At 29.6% G+C, this 18,294-nt stretch overlaps 1 protein-coding gene across 2 annotated transcripts in view; it reads left to right on the forward strand.

Moving 5' to 3' along the window:
* The window catches only part of LOC135928126 (fasciculation and elongation protein zeta-1-like), a 52,495-nt gene that overhangs the window by 17,709 nt on the left and 16,492 nt on the right, over window positions 1–18,294 (forward strand). For both annotated transcript variants that reach the window (XM_065464487.1, XM_065464488.1), the window contains exon 2: window positions 15,385–15,493. In XM_065464487.1, the coding sequence (XP_065320559.1) occupies window positions 15,385–15,493 (109 nt within the window). The remainder of the gene's footprint in view (window positions 1–15,384; window positions 15,494–18,294) is intronic.

Here is an 18,294-nt window from a genome sequence, read left to right on the forward strand (position 1 = left end):
AGTTAATTTACAATTACAACTAAACCAATTGGTATTCGTTTAAACTGCTAACCCAACCCCACACTTGCTCCTATTGCAGTTCTACTCCTGAGGGTGAAGTAGTCTTCAGGTTGAATTGTTAGGCATAATTTATGTAGTTCGATCATCCTAAGAGCTTTTAAATCAGCTCAAATTTCATCCATTTTTGAGCCTCCAGGTCTTTTTAGATCTGAGAAACACCCAGATTGGACCTCAAATTCCCTGGAAGAGGGGCCAATTTTCTGGTCTGGGATTACTCGTGCGTTGATCCATTAGCTCCCTCTCAAACATAATCGAGAAAAAGGAGCAATTAAAAATAGCAAAATATTCAGAAATTTCACAAGAACATATATTGATTACAACAATTTTCACTACCTTAACAACCTCTGGGAATCGTTGTTTATTTTAAGAAACTTGGTATACACATTCGTAAACCTACGGACGAAACCCATGAAGGCTTCTTCTTGAGGCTATGACTAGCCATTGCTATTCACAAAGCTATTTACATTAGATTCATGGATAGGAGCCTCATACGAGGTCTGCAATAGGCGGATTTTTAGCCCACAAGCCCACCCGTCCAATATTTTTGAAATTTTTTAACCCTCCCGCCCGCCCGATCATGTGTTTAGAATTCTATAACCGCCCGCTCATTAGTTTAAATTTTTTTACCTTTCTGTCCATTATATAAAAAAAATTTTTTAACCCATGCTGTCCATAAATTTTAAATGAGTTCATTCTTTCAATTTTTTAAAAATCTAAAAATAAATGATTCAGTTTCAGCGCTACACCCCTACAAAAAAGTTTTATAATTTAGGAAATTTCTATTAAACCAAAAAAATATATTCAATTTAAATTACGGATTAAGAATTTATTTGATTTAATAATATATTTGTGTAAAAAATATAAATATAAAATTAATATTTATTGATATTTCTGATTATAGTGTAAAAATAATAATGAATCCACATTTTCTGGGTTCAACGTTCCTTTTTGTTCTATAAACCTTCCAGCATTAATTCCTCGTTCAGAAGCACAGGTTAATCTTGATACCTTCGATAAATCTTTTTTTTTGTATTTTCCACCAAAGTAGTATATCCGTTTGAAATGTGAGATATTTAAATAAAAAGTAAAACCATTAATAATAAATAAAAAAAAGTAATTTAAATTAATTGTTTATAAATGATAAACTTAAACTAAACTTAATAGCCTAAAATCTTGCTAAATTATACAAAAACTCGCTACTTTAAGATTTAAATATTTTGTTATACCATTAGGTAAGGTGTTCTCTGTAACAGCCACATCTTCCCATATGTTGTTGTTTAATTTTGACCTGGATACTATCTATTTCAAACATTGTATTTATAATTTAATGCCTTTAATTGAATTCTTTTTGCTTTTGGAAATGGGTAAAATCAGATTTTCATCCACGTTGATGTTATATTCTTCCATGTAAATACATGTTTTCGATATCAACACATCCTCAGACATCGATTGGTTTTAAAAATGTTGAAATTTCATGGAGTATTTTTTTTATAATATTTACATAAATGATTTTATATAACAAATAAAATTTGTAAATCTTTTAATCATCCCATCCCGCTCATAGTTTAAATATTTTTCTTAATCCGCCCGATCACCCGCTCGTTCTTTAAAAACAATACAGACCTCTACCTCATACCACAAAATGATTATTTTTAATATTAATGCATGCTTTTTAAAAAAATTAAATATATAAAAAAAATTTTTATAACATGAATTGTAAGCAATTTTAAATGCTTAAAATTTTTTTTTTACAAAATTATTTTTCGAGAGATTTAATTTCATAGGCCGATCATTTATTTAATTAAATATTTGAATTTGTGCATTATAAATTTCCAATATTTATCACTAGTCTTAAGAAATTCATTTACCAAAACCAATTCTTTTATTTTTTGAATCGACGATATTCTAGAATAAAAAGGCAACCTCAATTTAAACAAGGGATGCGCTACGTTTTTTTATTTAAAAAGTACGCGAACGTTCGATTTGTGCGCACTATAAGTCCAGTGTTGGTGTTTATGAAAAAAATAAGTATTTATATTGGTTCCTCATAAAGGGATGTTACGCGTTAAAATAATATTAGTTTGTAAAATAAATATTGAGAATTTTCGGACTATTTATAAATATCGATTATTTAGAAAAAAAACTCCCGTTTGTCTCACATCTTATTTAATCTTGGTTTTATGCCATATTTTGGAAAAAACATAGATAAAAATAAACTTACATCAACAAATATTTCAAAATTTTTATAATATTTAATTAAATAATGAAATTATAAGATTGGATCTTACAGATTATTAAATAAATGAATTTGAATTGATTTAAAATACGATTTGCATGATAGTCCACTTAAAAAAATAAAATGAATAGTCCTTCCCATGAAACAGTTTAAAGTTTACTTAAAAAAAATAGCTCGCTAATTACTGCTCTACCTTTTAGAGAGAGAGAGAGAAAACGAAATAAAAATATTTACTTACAAGTGTATTATACGTTATTTTTTTAAAAGTGATTATTAGCCAGACTAGAGCGGCTGTTATATAGTTAATAATTTTTATTAAATAAATGTTGAACACTAGCACTCGAGGGTAATGATGTGCAATAGCGCTATAATACCAAAAAATAGTATACGCCTTATTTTTTAAAAATCGTTCATATTAAGCTTTGTAAATAGTTTAATATAGTAAGATCATTCATTATAAGGATTTGATTTGCCCCTTTTATTATTTTGCATTTAACAATTTTAATCACAAACATTTAGAAAGAATCTACATATTTATAAGCTTCCTGTTTTAAATCTTAATATATATATGATAGCACATTGAAGTCACCAAAGGTAACCGTCTTCTTATCTTGACCCTTTTATATTGATCATTTCTTGTAAAAATCGGATTAAAAATGTTTATTAAATTGCAACTATTTCAAATTTAATTATGCTTGTTTTTTGAGATATTGTATAGTACCATTTCCGTTTTTATAGAATGACCATATATATTATATTTTTTTTCAATTATCATAAATGAATAAAAGTGTTTTTTTAAATAAAATTTTAAAAAATACAAAAAAATATAATAAACGATTTTCCTTTTTTTGATTGGTAATTTCCCTTTTTTTGATCGGATTTTTCATTTTTTGATTCCCACTTTTCCTTTTTTGGTTGGAACCTTCTCATTTTTTGAATGAGAAACCCTATAATAATGAAGACATTCTTATTACTCTAGCATGATATTGATAAATATTAATAAAATAAATGTATAATCAATTATTTTTGGCGTAATATTGTGTAGTTGAGTTGAAGATGTCAAAATTTTCATCAATGGTTGATCTAAATAAGCAATATGCAATTGTTTTAATAAGTGGTATAACTATATACATTTTTAGAAACCGATTTGATAATTTAAATAATCCGCTTATACTAAACTATACATTCACAGGTTTATTCAGTATTTAATATATACATTCACAAGGTTGTTAATCATATGGAATTGAGTGCGAAAATTATCAATATAATTGATGCTACAGGTGTTAGATAGTTAACCTTACAAATTATTATATTAATTATAAATATATATATATATATTTATAATCATTATAAATATATCTAATTGATGAATATTACATAATATATAAATAGAATATTACAATATATTACTACTTTAATACATTTCCCCTTTCTTAATTGAGAGGCGCCTTTTTTCAATCATTCATTTTGGCGGCTTATGTGCCCTTCCTCATCTTGGCGTCTCATCCCACTCCCTCTGATCGCTGGTAGCCATCACTTATTCAGTAGTGTCTGCTACCACACGGTACCTTAACTGGTCAGCATGTTTTTGCAGTATACGACCTGACGTCTCTATTACATATGAATATAACCCCTTCCTATCTTGAATTGTTCCTTCTCACCAGCCCTTAGTGATTTCGTTCAGTATCTATACATGTTGACCAACGTCAAATTCTCTAACACTGGAATATGTGCCATGTTCTCGACTTTGTTTATAATTGGATTTATTTATCTCATTTTTCGTCTAGCTCAATCTAGACTAGTATCTTCACTGGCGACCTACCCGTCGAAGTCGAACTATGTTCTCCCAGCCTATGCGCTGCTACCGTTTGAGTCATTGCTTCTTGCGGGTCATTAATTGATTATCGACTGGCATAATTCATTTTAAAGGTCGGAATGGTTCATTCCGCCTGCCCTTTTGTCTTCGGGTGGTATGGCGTTGAACGAAGTGGCAAATGTTGTTTTTCTCATCTTAAATTCTATAGAAATAAATTGAGGTCCATTGTCAGTTACAATACTTTTAGGTACCCAGTGGCAAACCAAGGTTTACCCAATGACATATATAATACCTAGACTGACGATTCATTCATTAAAAGTGTACATCAATACAAATCAGCTGGAGACGCCATATTGGTTACATTATCATTATTAAAATTTTAAACGAGAGCCTAATTTATTCCTATATCTGATGCAAACTTTATTAAAGAATTACCGGATCATCGAGATAATAAGGAAGCAAGTTATCAATTTAATAGTTTTTTGCATGAGAATAATTACTATATGTGTTACAAATGGCGGGTCTAGCTGATTTGCTTTTAACGACGCTTAAAAATACATTTTAATGAATGAATCGTCAGTCTAGGTATTATATATGTCATTGGGTTTACCTCTGCCCATTTTGAATATAAATTTACTCTCACTAACCAACATAGAATCAACCAGTCCTGTAAAATATAGATGTATACACTCCCATGGCTCTCTAGTAATATTCCATGAGTACAATCCCCATTACGTTTTGTCTATTTTTTTTGACAACCAACACAAAGCTTTATATGCTGTTCGATGTCCTCTTCACACTTAGGTCACCAACAATACAACCGAAAAATAAATTTCATCACGTTTATTCCAGGATGTCCCCGATGTAGTCCATTCCTTTCAACTATTCCTCAGTCTACTATTAATTCTTTTCTGGTATGGAAAATTACTAGTATCTTTTTTTCCTTCCGATCAAAACCTCTCCAACCTTGTTCAATATGTCGTACCACTTGTTTTAATATTGAATCTTATACTGAATTCCCTGAAACCCGCATATCCTCTAAATTGATATTATGAATCGCCAATGCGTGTTTTATATCTTGAGTTATAATATCATGCAACCGTAACCTAGATAAGGCTTCAGCTATAAGATTCTCACGACCCGATCTATTCCACATTAAATCGTACGCGGCCATCTTCCAGGCCCAAAGAGTTAGACCATTGTTTGATATTTGGGAAGATCCCTCTTTTTCCCGAACAACCGTTCCAAAGGCCTATGGTCTGTCCGAATTTCAAATCTTCGATAGTAAATAAATTATGAAATTTTTCTATTCCGAACAGCAGTGCCCTCGCTTCCTTATCAATTGGCGCATACTGTTTTTCAGACTGCAACGACGTCAGACGCAAATGCAATGGGGTTTTCCTGCTTTTGTGAAACTTGATGAAGTAGACTGCTCCAAGCCCTGTATCTGAAGTATCACGCTCCAAAACCAACAGCAATTAAGCATTCGGACAATCTTTATCATTGTCCATGTAACGCTGGAAAATAGTTGACGCGCACGAAAGCCCAAAATCCCTTATGCCTCGAGATGACCAAATATTCTTGGAACTCTGGCTCCAGGTCATTTGTAGATACGTGTAAATCTATCACTGTAAATCGATTCCCCCCCCCCCTGAATTTTTGCCAATAAGTCATCTAACGTTGGAATAACGTGATGAATATATAATAGATATGGATTTAAACTAACTTTGAAATCTACGCAAAATCTTCATAGTGAGGCAGCAGTGTTAAACCTATTGACTAGCGTAAAAGTACCATGGTGTTGGACTTAGTGTTGTTAAACGGCTCGTTTTGAGCCGATTTTTAAAAGCGGCTAACTCAATATTTTAGCCAAAAAAAAATTCCCTAAGCCTCGATATTTCGAAAATAAATGTCTATACCTTTGTTCCTTCTATGAGAAAAGAGTGCGAAATATTTTTTTGGGTGAAATATTGAGTTAGTCGTTTTTTAAATCGACTCTAAACGAGCCGTTTAACAACACCAATTGGACTACAGTGGAACGGGAGGTTTTCGACAAAATTAAGACTGTTATCAGCAGAAGAAACTTTAACACCGCACAATGCTCAATTGCCGTTGATTTAGGAGTGTGATGTCAGATATAGGGATTGGAGTAGTTTTACTTCATCAAGTTTCACAAAACCAGGAAAAACCCATCGCATTTTCGTCTCGAACACTATTGCAGTCTGAAAAACAGTATGCGCCAATTGATAAGGAAGCGTGGGCATTGCTGTTCGGAATAGAAAAATTACATAATTTTATTTACGGTCGAAGATTTGTACTTCTGACTGACCATAAGCTTTTGGAACGGTTGTTCGGGAAAAAGAGGGATCTTCCCAAGATGTCAAACAATCGTCTGACTCGTTGGCCTGGAAGATGGCCTCGTACGATTTTAACTTGGAATACAGACCCGGTCGTGAGAATCTTATAGCTGACGCAGATTAGCGTTACACTATATTATACCGAATCGAGTTACAAAACACGCATTGGCGATTCATAATATCGATTTAGAGGATATGCAGGTTTCAGAGGGAAACCTGCGTAGGAATTCGGTACTTGATCCAGTACCAAAACGAGTGGCACGGCATAATGAACAAGGTTGGAGAGGTTTTAATCTGAAGGAAGAACAGGAGCTAGTAATTTTTCATACCCAGCGAGAAGATTAACAGTAGACAGAAGTGAACGGAATGGTAGATTGATAATCCTAACTAAAATTAGAAATGCAGTGTTGGAAACTACCTCAGGGACCTGGAATAAACGCGGTGAAATTTATTTTTGTATATTGTTGATGGCCTAAGTGTGTAGAGTTTATCGAACGGTAACCCATAAACATTGCAAATATTTTAAATGAGAATATTAACTTATGAAAAAAAAAATATATAGTTAATTTTTTTAAAGTAGGAAATATTGATATATTTATGACATTGATACAAAGATAGATGGTGAATAAAAATCAATACAAATATCGGAATCGGATCAGTTTTTTAAATAATAGCGGAAGATATATCGAATCGGATTAGTGAAAAATTTGTGGATCGGCACAGTCTTATTAAAAATAATCGGACCAATACGATATTTAAGAAATAAAAAAACTGCTTTAGATTCACTGATGTTGAGCATAATTTAAACCGGGAAAGGAGTTAATCCTCTCCTCTACATCTATACCTAATTTCAATATTACAGATTGATTTCTAATTTGGATATTATTTTAATTTACTTACATGTTAAATACTACACTCATAAATAACTAATATAAATCTTTTTTGACATGGATGAAGTTTTGGGTCACAGTCTATGTATATGTATAATGACATAATAGAATGACATCCACTTAACCTCGAAACAATAAAATTCCTAATTTTTTTTTACTCCCAAAGCTTTGATCTTTTTTTAAAAAAAATCGATAAGAAAACACTAAATATACATGCAAATTGCGAGCAAGACTTTTTAAAACAATATGTAACAATATTTTAGTATTTTTCAAATGATCAAGATTTATGATTCTTTTCAATTAAAAAATTTTGCTTTTTTAGTATATTTTTTATTTCGATTTTTGTTTAATCAAAATAAAAGACTTTTAGGTCGTGTTCAAAGTCAAAATTTGATGAAATACATTACATTTACATCTGAGATATCGAGTTCATTATTTTGGAAATATTGAATATTATATATAGATATGAATATAGAATGACGAAAAATATTATTGCAACATAAAAATTATAATGCAATAAATGCATTTTTGCGTTTCTTTCCGTTCCGGCCAAATCTAAGGATTATTCAGTGTCGAAAAACATCTTTTAATACTAACTTGGTAACAAAATTATCCATTATACGTAATGGGTAAATAGTATTGTTATGAAGAAATCGAAGCGTTATTTATAAAAAATCCGGTTCGGTTGCCGTTCATCTTAGATTTTAGAAGGTTCCGGTTCGGTTATGGATTTAGAAAATTATAAACAATTTTTTGCGTCTTTAAATTTTTGTTTATTTATCAAATTTGAAAAATATAGAAAAACACGCAAAAACTTAAATTTATTTTATTGGGATATTATACAAAGTATAATAAATATTTAAGATTTTTTTTAGTAAAAATAGAAAGTGTCATTAGGTATTGCGTTCGGTGAGTCATTTTTATAATTTTATGCTTTAGTTTAATCGCGTTAACATTTTATTTTTAGATTTATAAAAGTTGATTTTTTTTTTATTATTAATATATAATCCTATTTTAGAGTTATCAAGAATATAATAATTTGTAAATTTTGTATTTGATATTCTTTTAATAATAATGTTGATTACATATTATTTCCGTGTAGAGTAGTATATTAATTCTATCAGTGTAGTACGGCACAACGTTAAAAGTGGAGGAGCTAAACTATGCTTGATCTCATTTTCTTTGCAAAACCTCTCTCCGCACTGCTAAACGCTTGTCCGCCATCCGAAACTATTATCTTCATTACTCCTAACTTCGCCCATAAATTTTTAACTTTCTAACCATAATTTTCAACTTTAATCCACCCACCATTTCAAACTCCACCCACTTAGAAAATGCATCTACCACGAGGAAATACTCTTTCCTTTCAAATTCAAAGAAATCCACATGGATTCTCTCCCAGGGTCCTGATGCTTTCGGCCATGTACTCTTTTTATCCCTCGCTGACATACTTGCCGAGGTATTGCAAACGACACATTTCCTAGCTAGCCTCTCAATTTCTTTATTCATTCCCGGCCATCACACATACTCTCGGCCCCATTGTTTCATCCGTTTCCTGATCCCCAGCATTTAACATTACCATTACTGCTTCTCTCAGCCTATTAGGCACCACCGCTCTATTTCCCCGCACTACACAATCGTCCATCACGGTCAATTTTCTATGATTTTTTACCCATTATACATTCCTTAACTCGGCCTAAATCCTTGTCTCTCTGCGTTTCTCTCAGAATCTCCTCCCATGTTACCGGACCCCCTTTTAACATCCTCGATATCGCTAAGATCATTGCTACCTCCGTTTTTTCCATTTTTTTCTGAAAATTTTCCTTCAATATCTTCTCCAGCTCCACATCTTGACATGATATCTGGTAAATAATTTTCCCGGCCTCTTCGATATCTAAGTTCCAAATCAAAACTGCCAACCAACAACAACCATCTCTGCAATCTCAGTGACATCATTAACTCATTATTGTCTTTCTTGAATAGATGTATCAACAGCTTATGGTCTGTATAAACTACAAACCGATGTCCTATTAGATACTCCCGGCATTTGGTTAATCCAAAAATAACCGCCAGTGCCTCCTGTTCAATCACTGAATATCTTGTTTCGGCATTTCGATATACTCTTGAAAAGAACAATACCGGTCTCTCAATTCCCTCCATCTCATGCAATAAGTCCCCTCCTACTCCTTTACTTGACGCATCCACTGCCAAGATCACATCCAAATCATTGTTAAAACGCATCAAAATTGGTTCTTCCCCAATCTTCCTCTTCAAACACTCGAACGCCACATCTTAATCCTCTCCCCACTCGAATTTTACTCCCGTCTTCAACAATTTGTACAACGGCGCTGCTATCTTTGACAAATCCATGGTAATAATTTACCATTCCCACAAAAGATTGTACCTCCGCCTTGCATCGTGGCTTTATTACTTCCAATTCCAATGATATTTTTATCTAGTGATCTCATTTCTACTCCATTAATCCGATGTCCCAAATATACAATCTCCATTACTCCTAAGACACATTTCTTTTTACTCGCCCGTAATCCCTTTTCCCGGATCCTCAGAAATACTTCCCCCAATCTTCTATTGTTCTCCTCTGGCGTAACCCCCCTTATTAATACATCATCCATATAATAAAACACTCCCTCCTAATCCTTGAAAAACTGCCGCCATCGTCCGTTGAAATATAGGCGCCGATACACTCAAACCAAACTGCAACCTTCTAAAAGCAAACTGACCCTTTGGCGTTGTTATAGTCAACAACCTTTGCCTCTCCTTTTTCACCCGTAATTGCAAATACGCGTTCGAAAAATCCACTTTCGAATAATATCTGCTCCCTTTCAAATTGGCCAATATCTCCTTTATCCTGGGTAACGGATACTTCACTTCAACTACACATGGATTCAACGTTACTTGGAAATCCGCACACTTACAATATTTAATTAATTAAGATTTGGTATTTGTAAATCGTATAATGTATATTTTGGTTAACCACAATAATTAAATATTTAACTACACTATTAAATGATAATTATTTTATCATGAAATTTTTGCTTTTAATTATTTATTTAAATTTAAATTTTTGCCGTTATATGGGCGTAAATTACAATTTATAAAAAAATGGGGTTAAACCGGTTCAGAAAAATTATTAAGGTTTGGGTCGCTCATTTAATAGATTTTGTATAGGGTCGGTTATGGTTTAGAAAGTTATAAAGGTTTTTCCAGGTATAACGTATCGGGTCGAGTTACTATGGATTCATGTTATGTGACGTGAAACACAGAAAAACGAATATTAATGAGACATTTACAATGTAATAAATTAAAAATTTCAGATTATTTTTCGGAATGTTCCAAAAGTTTTCTGTTGCGTTTCCGTTCCGAAATATACAAAGCTTTATACCAAAAATTATCAAATTTTTAAGACTCAAGGGTATGGAAATTGTGGTATAACGTTTTTAAGAATATCTAATCGAGTCGATATTTTTTAAAACCCGTTCCTATATTTTTTATTGTTTTAGCTATTTTATGTTTGTATTTTCTTATTATATAAATAATTTCATAAATAATAAATTAATGAAAGGAACTAAAATACAATTTATTTTTTGAAAATACAATTTATTTTTTGTGAAGTTTAAAAACGTGGCTAGAAATTTTACACTATTTTTTGTTTATCTACTACAAGAAAAGGAATTTTAAAATATCCAACGAGTCACATTCAGAATGTTGTTAAACGGCTCGATTTAGCCAATTTATAAAAACGGCTAACAGATTTTGGCCAAAAATAAATTACTCAAGCGTATTGATTTTTCCAATAGATGGCTGAAAGGTTTGGACTTTTATTGTCGATATTTTGATGCTTATCTAATAATATTTAGACTAAAATCTTGATTTCGCCCTTTTTAAAAATCGGATAAATGCAGCTGTTTAACAACACTATAGTCACCCAGAAACATTGCAAATATTTAAAATAATATTATTAATTTTTGGAGAATAAAAAACACGGGAAATCTAGTTGGGATTTAAAATAGAAAATATTGATATTTTTATGATATTAATTCAAAGATAGTTGCTAAATAAAATCAATATAAATATAGGATCAGTTTTTAGGAATATTTGATTCGCTCGGATTGGTAAAAATTTGTAGAACGATACAGCCCTAATATTAGTTAAAATTATCCTGAATACTTTCTGGAGGTTCTAGAAGGCGTTCTTTAATTTTGACGGAACATACATAGGCAACGATTTTTTTAAAGTTATTGGAACAGAGCAGAACAAAAAAAAGCTCTTATGCTGACCCATCATATTAAGAAAACAAAAGAAATATAATTTTAAATTCCTTAACTATGGAACATATTTCTTATTTGCCAAAAAAAATAAAAATTTATTTAAATTAATCAACTTCATCTAACATACAGGGTTTCCCATTCAAAAAAGGAAAAGTCCCAATCAAAAAAGGAAAAGTTTCAATCATAAAAGGAAAAGGTCTGATCAAAAAAGGAAAAGGTCCAAACAAAAAAGGAAAAGGTTCAATCAAAAAAGGAAAAAGTCCATACAAAAAAGGAAAAGTGTCAATCAAAAAAGGAAAATTCCCAAAAAGAAAGGAAAAGGTTCAATCAAAAAAGGAAAATCGTAATTTTTTTAAAAAAATATATAAACTTTTCAATTTTTCTTAAATTTATTTATTTTTGTCATTCCTTCTTATTTCATTTCTAACTTTTTGCGATTTCTTTATTTTATTTGTATCTTTTCTCAATTTTTTTCTTCTCATTTTTGGTAATTCTTTTAAGTATATTTAATTTTCACTAAATTTTTGGCAGACTTTTTTATTATAATTTTTTACATAATTATTTAATTACAATTACGATATATATTTAATATAGTACGAAACAAAAATTTATATTAATCATTAATAATTTCTTCCCTTCTACATTTTGGGATATATGTCTCCATATTTCTAAAATAATTTTTTGCATTTTCTTCAGATATTCCTCTTTCTCCATGTTCTATATAACGAATTAATTCTTCCTCGTTACTAGGATTTTTATTTCTGACAAAATCCTTCCATTGAAAAAACACATTCTCAATAGGATATACGAACTGTAGAGTGGAAAATATTTCAATGTATGTCCTTTTCTTTCGATCGATTCCCTAATTGAATGATTGTGATGAAATGGAACATTGTCCTTCACAAAAATCATGTTACATTCTTCAAAATGATTTAATATTTCATTTATAAAGTTGATAAAATATATAGCATTTCAAGAGCCATTAAGAACTTCGAATCTAAATATTCCTGCAATTGTGAGAGCCGCAATGATAGTGTAATTTATTGTCTTTATTCCTTGAACATTTTTAATTGCCTTTTTATTTATTTGGGAATATCCATATAATCCCCTCATTGTTATTGAAAACCCGCTCTCATCGATAAATATAAATTTTTCCTTCATATATGCTACATCTACAAACCAATTCGCGTATTCTTTGCGAATCTCTATATTTGATTCGTTATTTTCTCTAAGTGAACGTAATGATACTCTTTTAAAGCTGTACCTAAATCCTGAGAGTAACCTTGATACCGTATTTTTTGATATTTCCACATCATATCTTTCTTTAATGATTTCACATAACCTTTTTAAGGATAAAGTGCAATCCAAATTTATACAATTTAATATATATTCTTCCTGCTCTTTATTTAATTTTTGCGTGCACGTGAACCTCCTTTGAGTAAGCTATATTTTATTCCATTTTTGAGATGAGAGTATATTATATTTGTCACTCTTATAGCTTACTTTAAAACATGATGCTATATTTTTGATACTATCTTTTTTTAACGCGTCAATTATTAGAGCTTTTGTTTCACTGTTAATATTTTTTCCCCTTTTTACCATATCTTCATAATTTTATTTTTTAAAACAAAAAAATGTATTTTTAAAGTATATACTCAACAAATGGAAGTGAAAAAGATTATAAAAACCTCATTTGCGTTTAATTTTTCATAAATCAAAATAGTTTAAAAGATAATTAAATTACAAAATAATTATTAACTTGCTAAAAAGAATAAATGCGTTTTGAATATATTAAAATTTTAAAAATATAAGAATTTTAAAATGATTATATTTTATTAATTTACATATCGTTTGGTATTACAGTTCAAACTTATTTATTATAACCAAACGATTAATTTAATATTGTAATTATAAATATGTATGTAAAAAATAGTCTGCCAAAAAAATAATATAATTTTAAAAAAGAATTATCAAAAATGAGAAGAAAAGATTTAGTAAGAAAAATAAATTGAGAAAAGATACAAATAAAGTAAAGAAATAGCAAAAAGTTAGGAATAAAATAAGAAGGAATGACAAAAAATAAATAAAATTTAAGAAAAATTGAAAAATTATAAAAAAATTACGATTTTGCTTTTTGAATGGGAATTTTCCTTTTAAGATTGAAACTTTCCCTTTTTTGATTTGACCTTTTCCTTTTTTGAATGGGAAACCTTGTATGTTGAGGGCATGAAAGTCATACCCATCAAGACAAAAAATGAATAATTTAAATCTAAAGATATTTAAATTAGATTTTATTTGATACCCATATCGATATCTTGTGGTGATAAAAATATTCCTGACCCTCCAAGACCTAGACCCGCCCTCTATGCGTGATTATTATTATGACAATAAAAAAATATTTTTATTAAGTTTTATTTGATACCCATATCAAAAAAATTTATTTTTTACCCCCCCCCCTCTATACACCCCTCCCCAACTACCCTCAGACCAAGTCATACCCATCCAGACCAAAAATGAAGACTTTCAGTTAGACCATATTAAAATTAGCTTTTATTTGATACTTATAACAAAAAATTTATTTTTACACCCCCCCCCTCCCCACCCTCAGACCAAGTCATACCCATCCAGACCAAGAATGAAGACTTTCAGTCAAACCACAAAAATGAGAAGAAAAAAAATTGAGAAAAGATATAGTGAGAAAAGATACAAATAAAATAAAGAAATCGCAAAAAGTTAGAAATTAAATAAGAAGGAATGACAAAAATAAATAAATTTAAGAAAAATTGAAAAGTTTATATATTTTTTTAAAAAAATTACGATTTTCCTTTTTTGAATGGGAATTTTCCTTTTTTGATTGACCCTTTTCCTTTTCCGATTGACACTTTTCCTTTTTTGATTGGACCTTTTCCTTTTTTGTTTAACACTTTTCCTTTTTTGTTTGACACTTTTCCTTTTTTGATTGAACCTTTTCCTTTTTTGTTTGACACTTTTCCTTTTTTGATTGACAATTTTCCTTTTTTGATCGGACCTTTTCCTTTTTTGATTGAACTTTTTCCTTTTTTGTTTGACACTTTTCCTTTTTTGATTGAACCTTTTCCTTTTTTGATTGGGACTTTTCCTTTTTTGCATGGGAAACCCTGTATGTATGATGAAAAAAAAAACGTAAAGAATTGTTAAAAAAAATGGACCTAAATTTATAAATTATTTTTAAAAATAAAAAAGAATTATCAAAAATGAGAAGAAAAAAAATTGAGAAAAAATAAATTGAGAAAAGATACAAATAAAGTAAAGAAATCGCAAAAAGTTAGAAATAAAATAAGAAGGAATGACAAAAATAAATAAAATTTAAGAAAAATTTATAATTTTTTTAAAAAATTTTAAAAAATTACGATTTTCCCTTTTTGATTGACACTTTTCCTTTTCTTTTGGGAATTTTCCTTTTTCGATTGACACTTTTCCTTTTTTGTTTGACACTTTTCCTTTTTTGATCGGACTTTTTCCTTTTTTTATCGGACTTTTTCCTTTTTTGATTGACACTTTTCCTTTTTTGTTTGGACTTTTTCCTTTTTGATTGAACCTTTTCCTTTTTTGATTGGACCTTTTCCTTTTATGATTGAAACTTTTCCTTTTTTGATTGGGACTTTTCCTTTTTTGATTGGGACTTTTCCTTTTTTGAATGGGAAACCCTGTAAGTTGATAAATAATGATATATATTTTTTATAAAATATTGATATAGAACATGGTGGACATTAACTGGCAATTTTGGGCCCTTTTTACCTATCGACTGGAACAAAACGCTGGCTAAGAAACTGTACCTACCTTCACTCAATATGAGAAATGACAAAGTATATCTATTATTTAAATGTTCGGATGTTGATTAAACGTTTCAACTATCAAAATATTGTTCCGGATAATAAACTTCTATCTTGACACCTAGAATATTCTGACTATATAGAACATTTTAAATAGGATTTTTCCAGGGCTGGGCCATGATAGAGAGGATTTGTATAATTAATATAGATTGTTTCATTACGTAAGATTTAGAAATGTAATAGAGAAAGGAACTAAAATTTAAAATAATGACTACTATAATATTTTAATAAATACAATATTCCCGTTTTTTTTACTTTTTTCCCCTCATTTAATATATCAAATTTGTTTTATCTAAAAATATTGCTGTGACCGTATTCTGTTGTAAAACGCCGGTCATAATCTATAGTTGAGTATTCCCTTCATTCCTAACCGATTTCAAAAACGGCTAAAAAAATATTTCTTAGACAAAAACTATCAATAGTAGCTCAACCTTAAAGAAAGTGGGGAAAAAATTAACTCGCTTCTCAACATAGTAGATTTTATATCGCCAGGCAAAGGTAGATTGAGCCGATGCCTTAATTTAGGTTCCACGTCTTTATAGAGAAACCATTATAGAGAATGTATTTTATAGAGAAACATTTATAGAGAAAACAATTATAGAGAATTGTTTTATAGAGAATGTAGTTTATAGAGAATGTTTTATATAGAGAATAATTTTTATAGAGAATTAATTTATAGAGAATTAATTTATAGAGAATTAATTTATAGAGAATTAATTTATAGAGAATTAATTTATAGAGAATTAATTTATAGAGAATGCCGTTTATAGAGAATGGTTTTATAGAGAATGTCGATTATAGAGAATGATTTTAAAGAGAATTATTTTATAGAGAAGGTCCTTAATAGAAAATGACTTCAAAGAGAATGATTTTATAGAGAATGCTGTTTATAGAGAATGATTTTAAAGAGAATTACCTTTATAGAGAATTATTTTGTAGAGAATTACATTGTAGAGAATTATTTTGTAGAGAATTATTTTCTAGATCTTGATTTTATAGAGAAATATTATATATGGGACAATTATAGAGTTCAAAAAATTTATGCGGGATTTGAAAAATATATCAAAATTAACATTTTAATAATACAATTCAGTTTATTTGTTGTATTTTTTCTATGACTTTATTTGTTTCAACAATGGTTTTTTTGTAAAATCTTTTTAGTTCATATCAAGGTTTAGCTTGATTATTAACTCAGCTAAACCAAACCTGAAACGATTTGTTAAATATGTATTAACCGTTATTAAAAAGAATCTATACTGAACCAACCATTTTAAAATTTTTATATATTGCATTTATATGTCAGCTACCTAAATTAGCCTATAGAAGGGTTCTTAACTTTACCCTTATGGCTATAATATGACGGACGAGAATCTTGATTTTAATTTTAATTAAGAAAAGGTTTTAACCAGTTGTTTGGGTAAAAAATATGCCATATTCCCGTTCTTTCTGCGTTTCGGAACACGTTTCTAATATAATTTTCTTTCTATTTTATTGTACAAATTTTATTTATAAATCTTTTTAATATAGATAACTAAGAATTCATTAATCTCTATTGATACACATTTAGATGTATGCGATGGCTTTAATATATTGAGTGTCGAAGAGTGCCGATCTCTATTTGGGGTTCCACATATTTATAGAGAAACCAATATTTTTGATTTAATAGAAGCACCATAATTTTGTCCTACCTAAAAAACCAAAACCGTCATTTGAAGGTTTCATATAAGATATTATAGCGAATGCATTATCGCGAATGTATTATAGCGAATGCATTATAGCGAGTATAATACAGCGAAAATATTATAGCGAGTGCATTATCGCGAATGTATAAGCGCGAATGCATTATCGCGAATTCATTGTCGCTAATGCATTATTTTAAATGAATTACATCAGTTGCGATATCGGGAATGGAGTTTGATGAAAACTACAATTTTATCGGCCTTTAGACAGACTTAGTTGAACCTGGAAATTAAGTTTAAGTCGGGCTTGGGTCTAAAAATATTTTTTTTTTTTTAAATAGGGTTAAGGCTTTTGATTTTTTTGACTCAAAAAATATAAAAAAGATTCTAAGCAAAAAAATAGATTTTTCTAAATATTAGGGTAAAGGAATTAAATTTTTATATTAATTTATTGTTTAAATATGCGTTTAGTTATATTTTTCAATTAAATTTGGGACAGGCTCAGGCCTAAAATTTAAAATTATGGCTAGGCTCCTAAAAATAAAGATTTTGGATGGAGCTTTGGCCGAAATAAATAAAATTTGCAAGGCACTAAGAAACAAAGTTTTATTTAAAACATTGAGCCAAACAGATAATTAGACCTCGGATTTATATTATTCTTTAACAAAGCATGCTTTAATTAGTGAGGGATTTAGTATGGACTTGATAAGCATTTTTTGATAATAAATTTCTATAAAGTTCTCTTATTGCTTAATCAAAAAGACAAGGTCAAAGCTTATCACAACAAGACATGAAACAATATTCAGCATCATAGGTAGATTGTCGAATTGAATTGCTATCCATCTCAGTATTTAATTCGTGTAATCTCTGATGATGAAATTGCCACTATTGTGACTCAGGAATTGGGGAAAAAATAGATTATTGATTTCCTTAATTGATTCTTGCTAAGTTCTTGCTTCCTGACGAGTTTTTTTTCTAATTATGTGATCAAAGACAAAATTGTATAAAAATGGATATAGAAATATAATAAATATAAGTAGAGCTAAAATTGAATGTATTATTAAAAATAGCTTAGCTATTTTTAATACAAATTAT

Source organism: Gordionus sp. m RMFG-2023, chromosome 4 (genome assembly GCF_954871325.1).
Source record: "Gordionus sp. m RMFG-2023 chromosome 4, tfGorSpeb1-WG-v2, whole genome shotgun sequence".
NCBI lineage: Eukaryota > Metazoa > Nematomorpha > Gordioida > Chordodea > Parachordodidae > Gordionus > Gordionus sp. m RMFG-2023.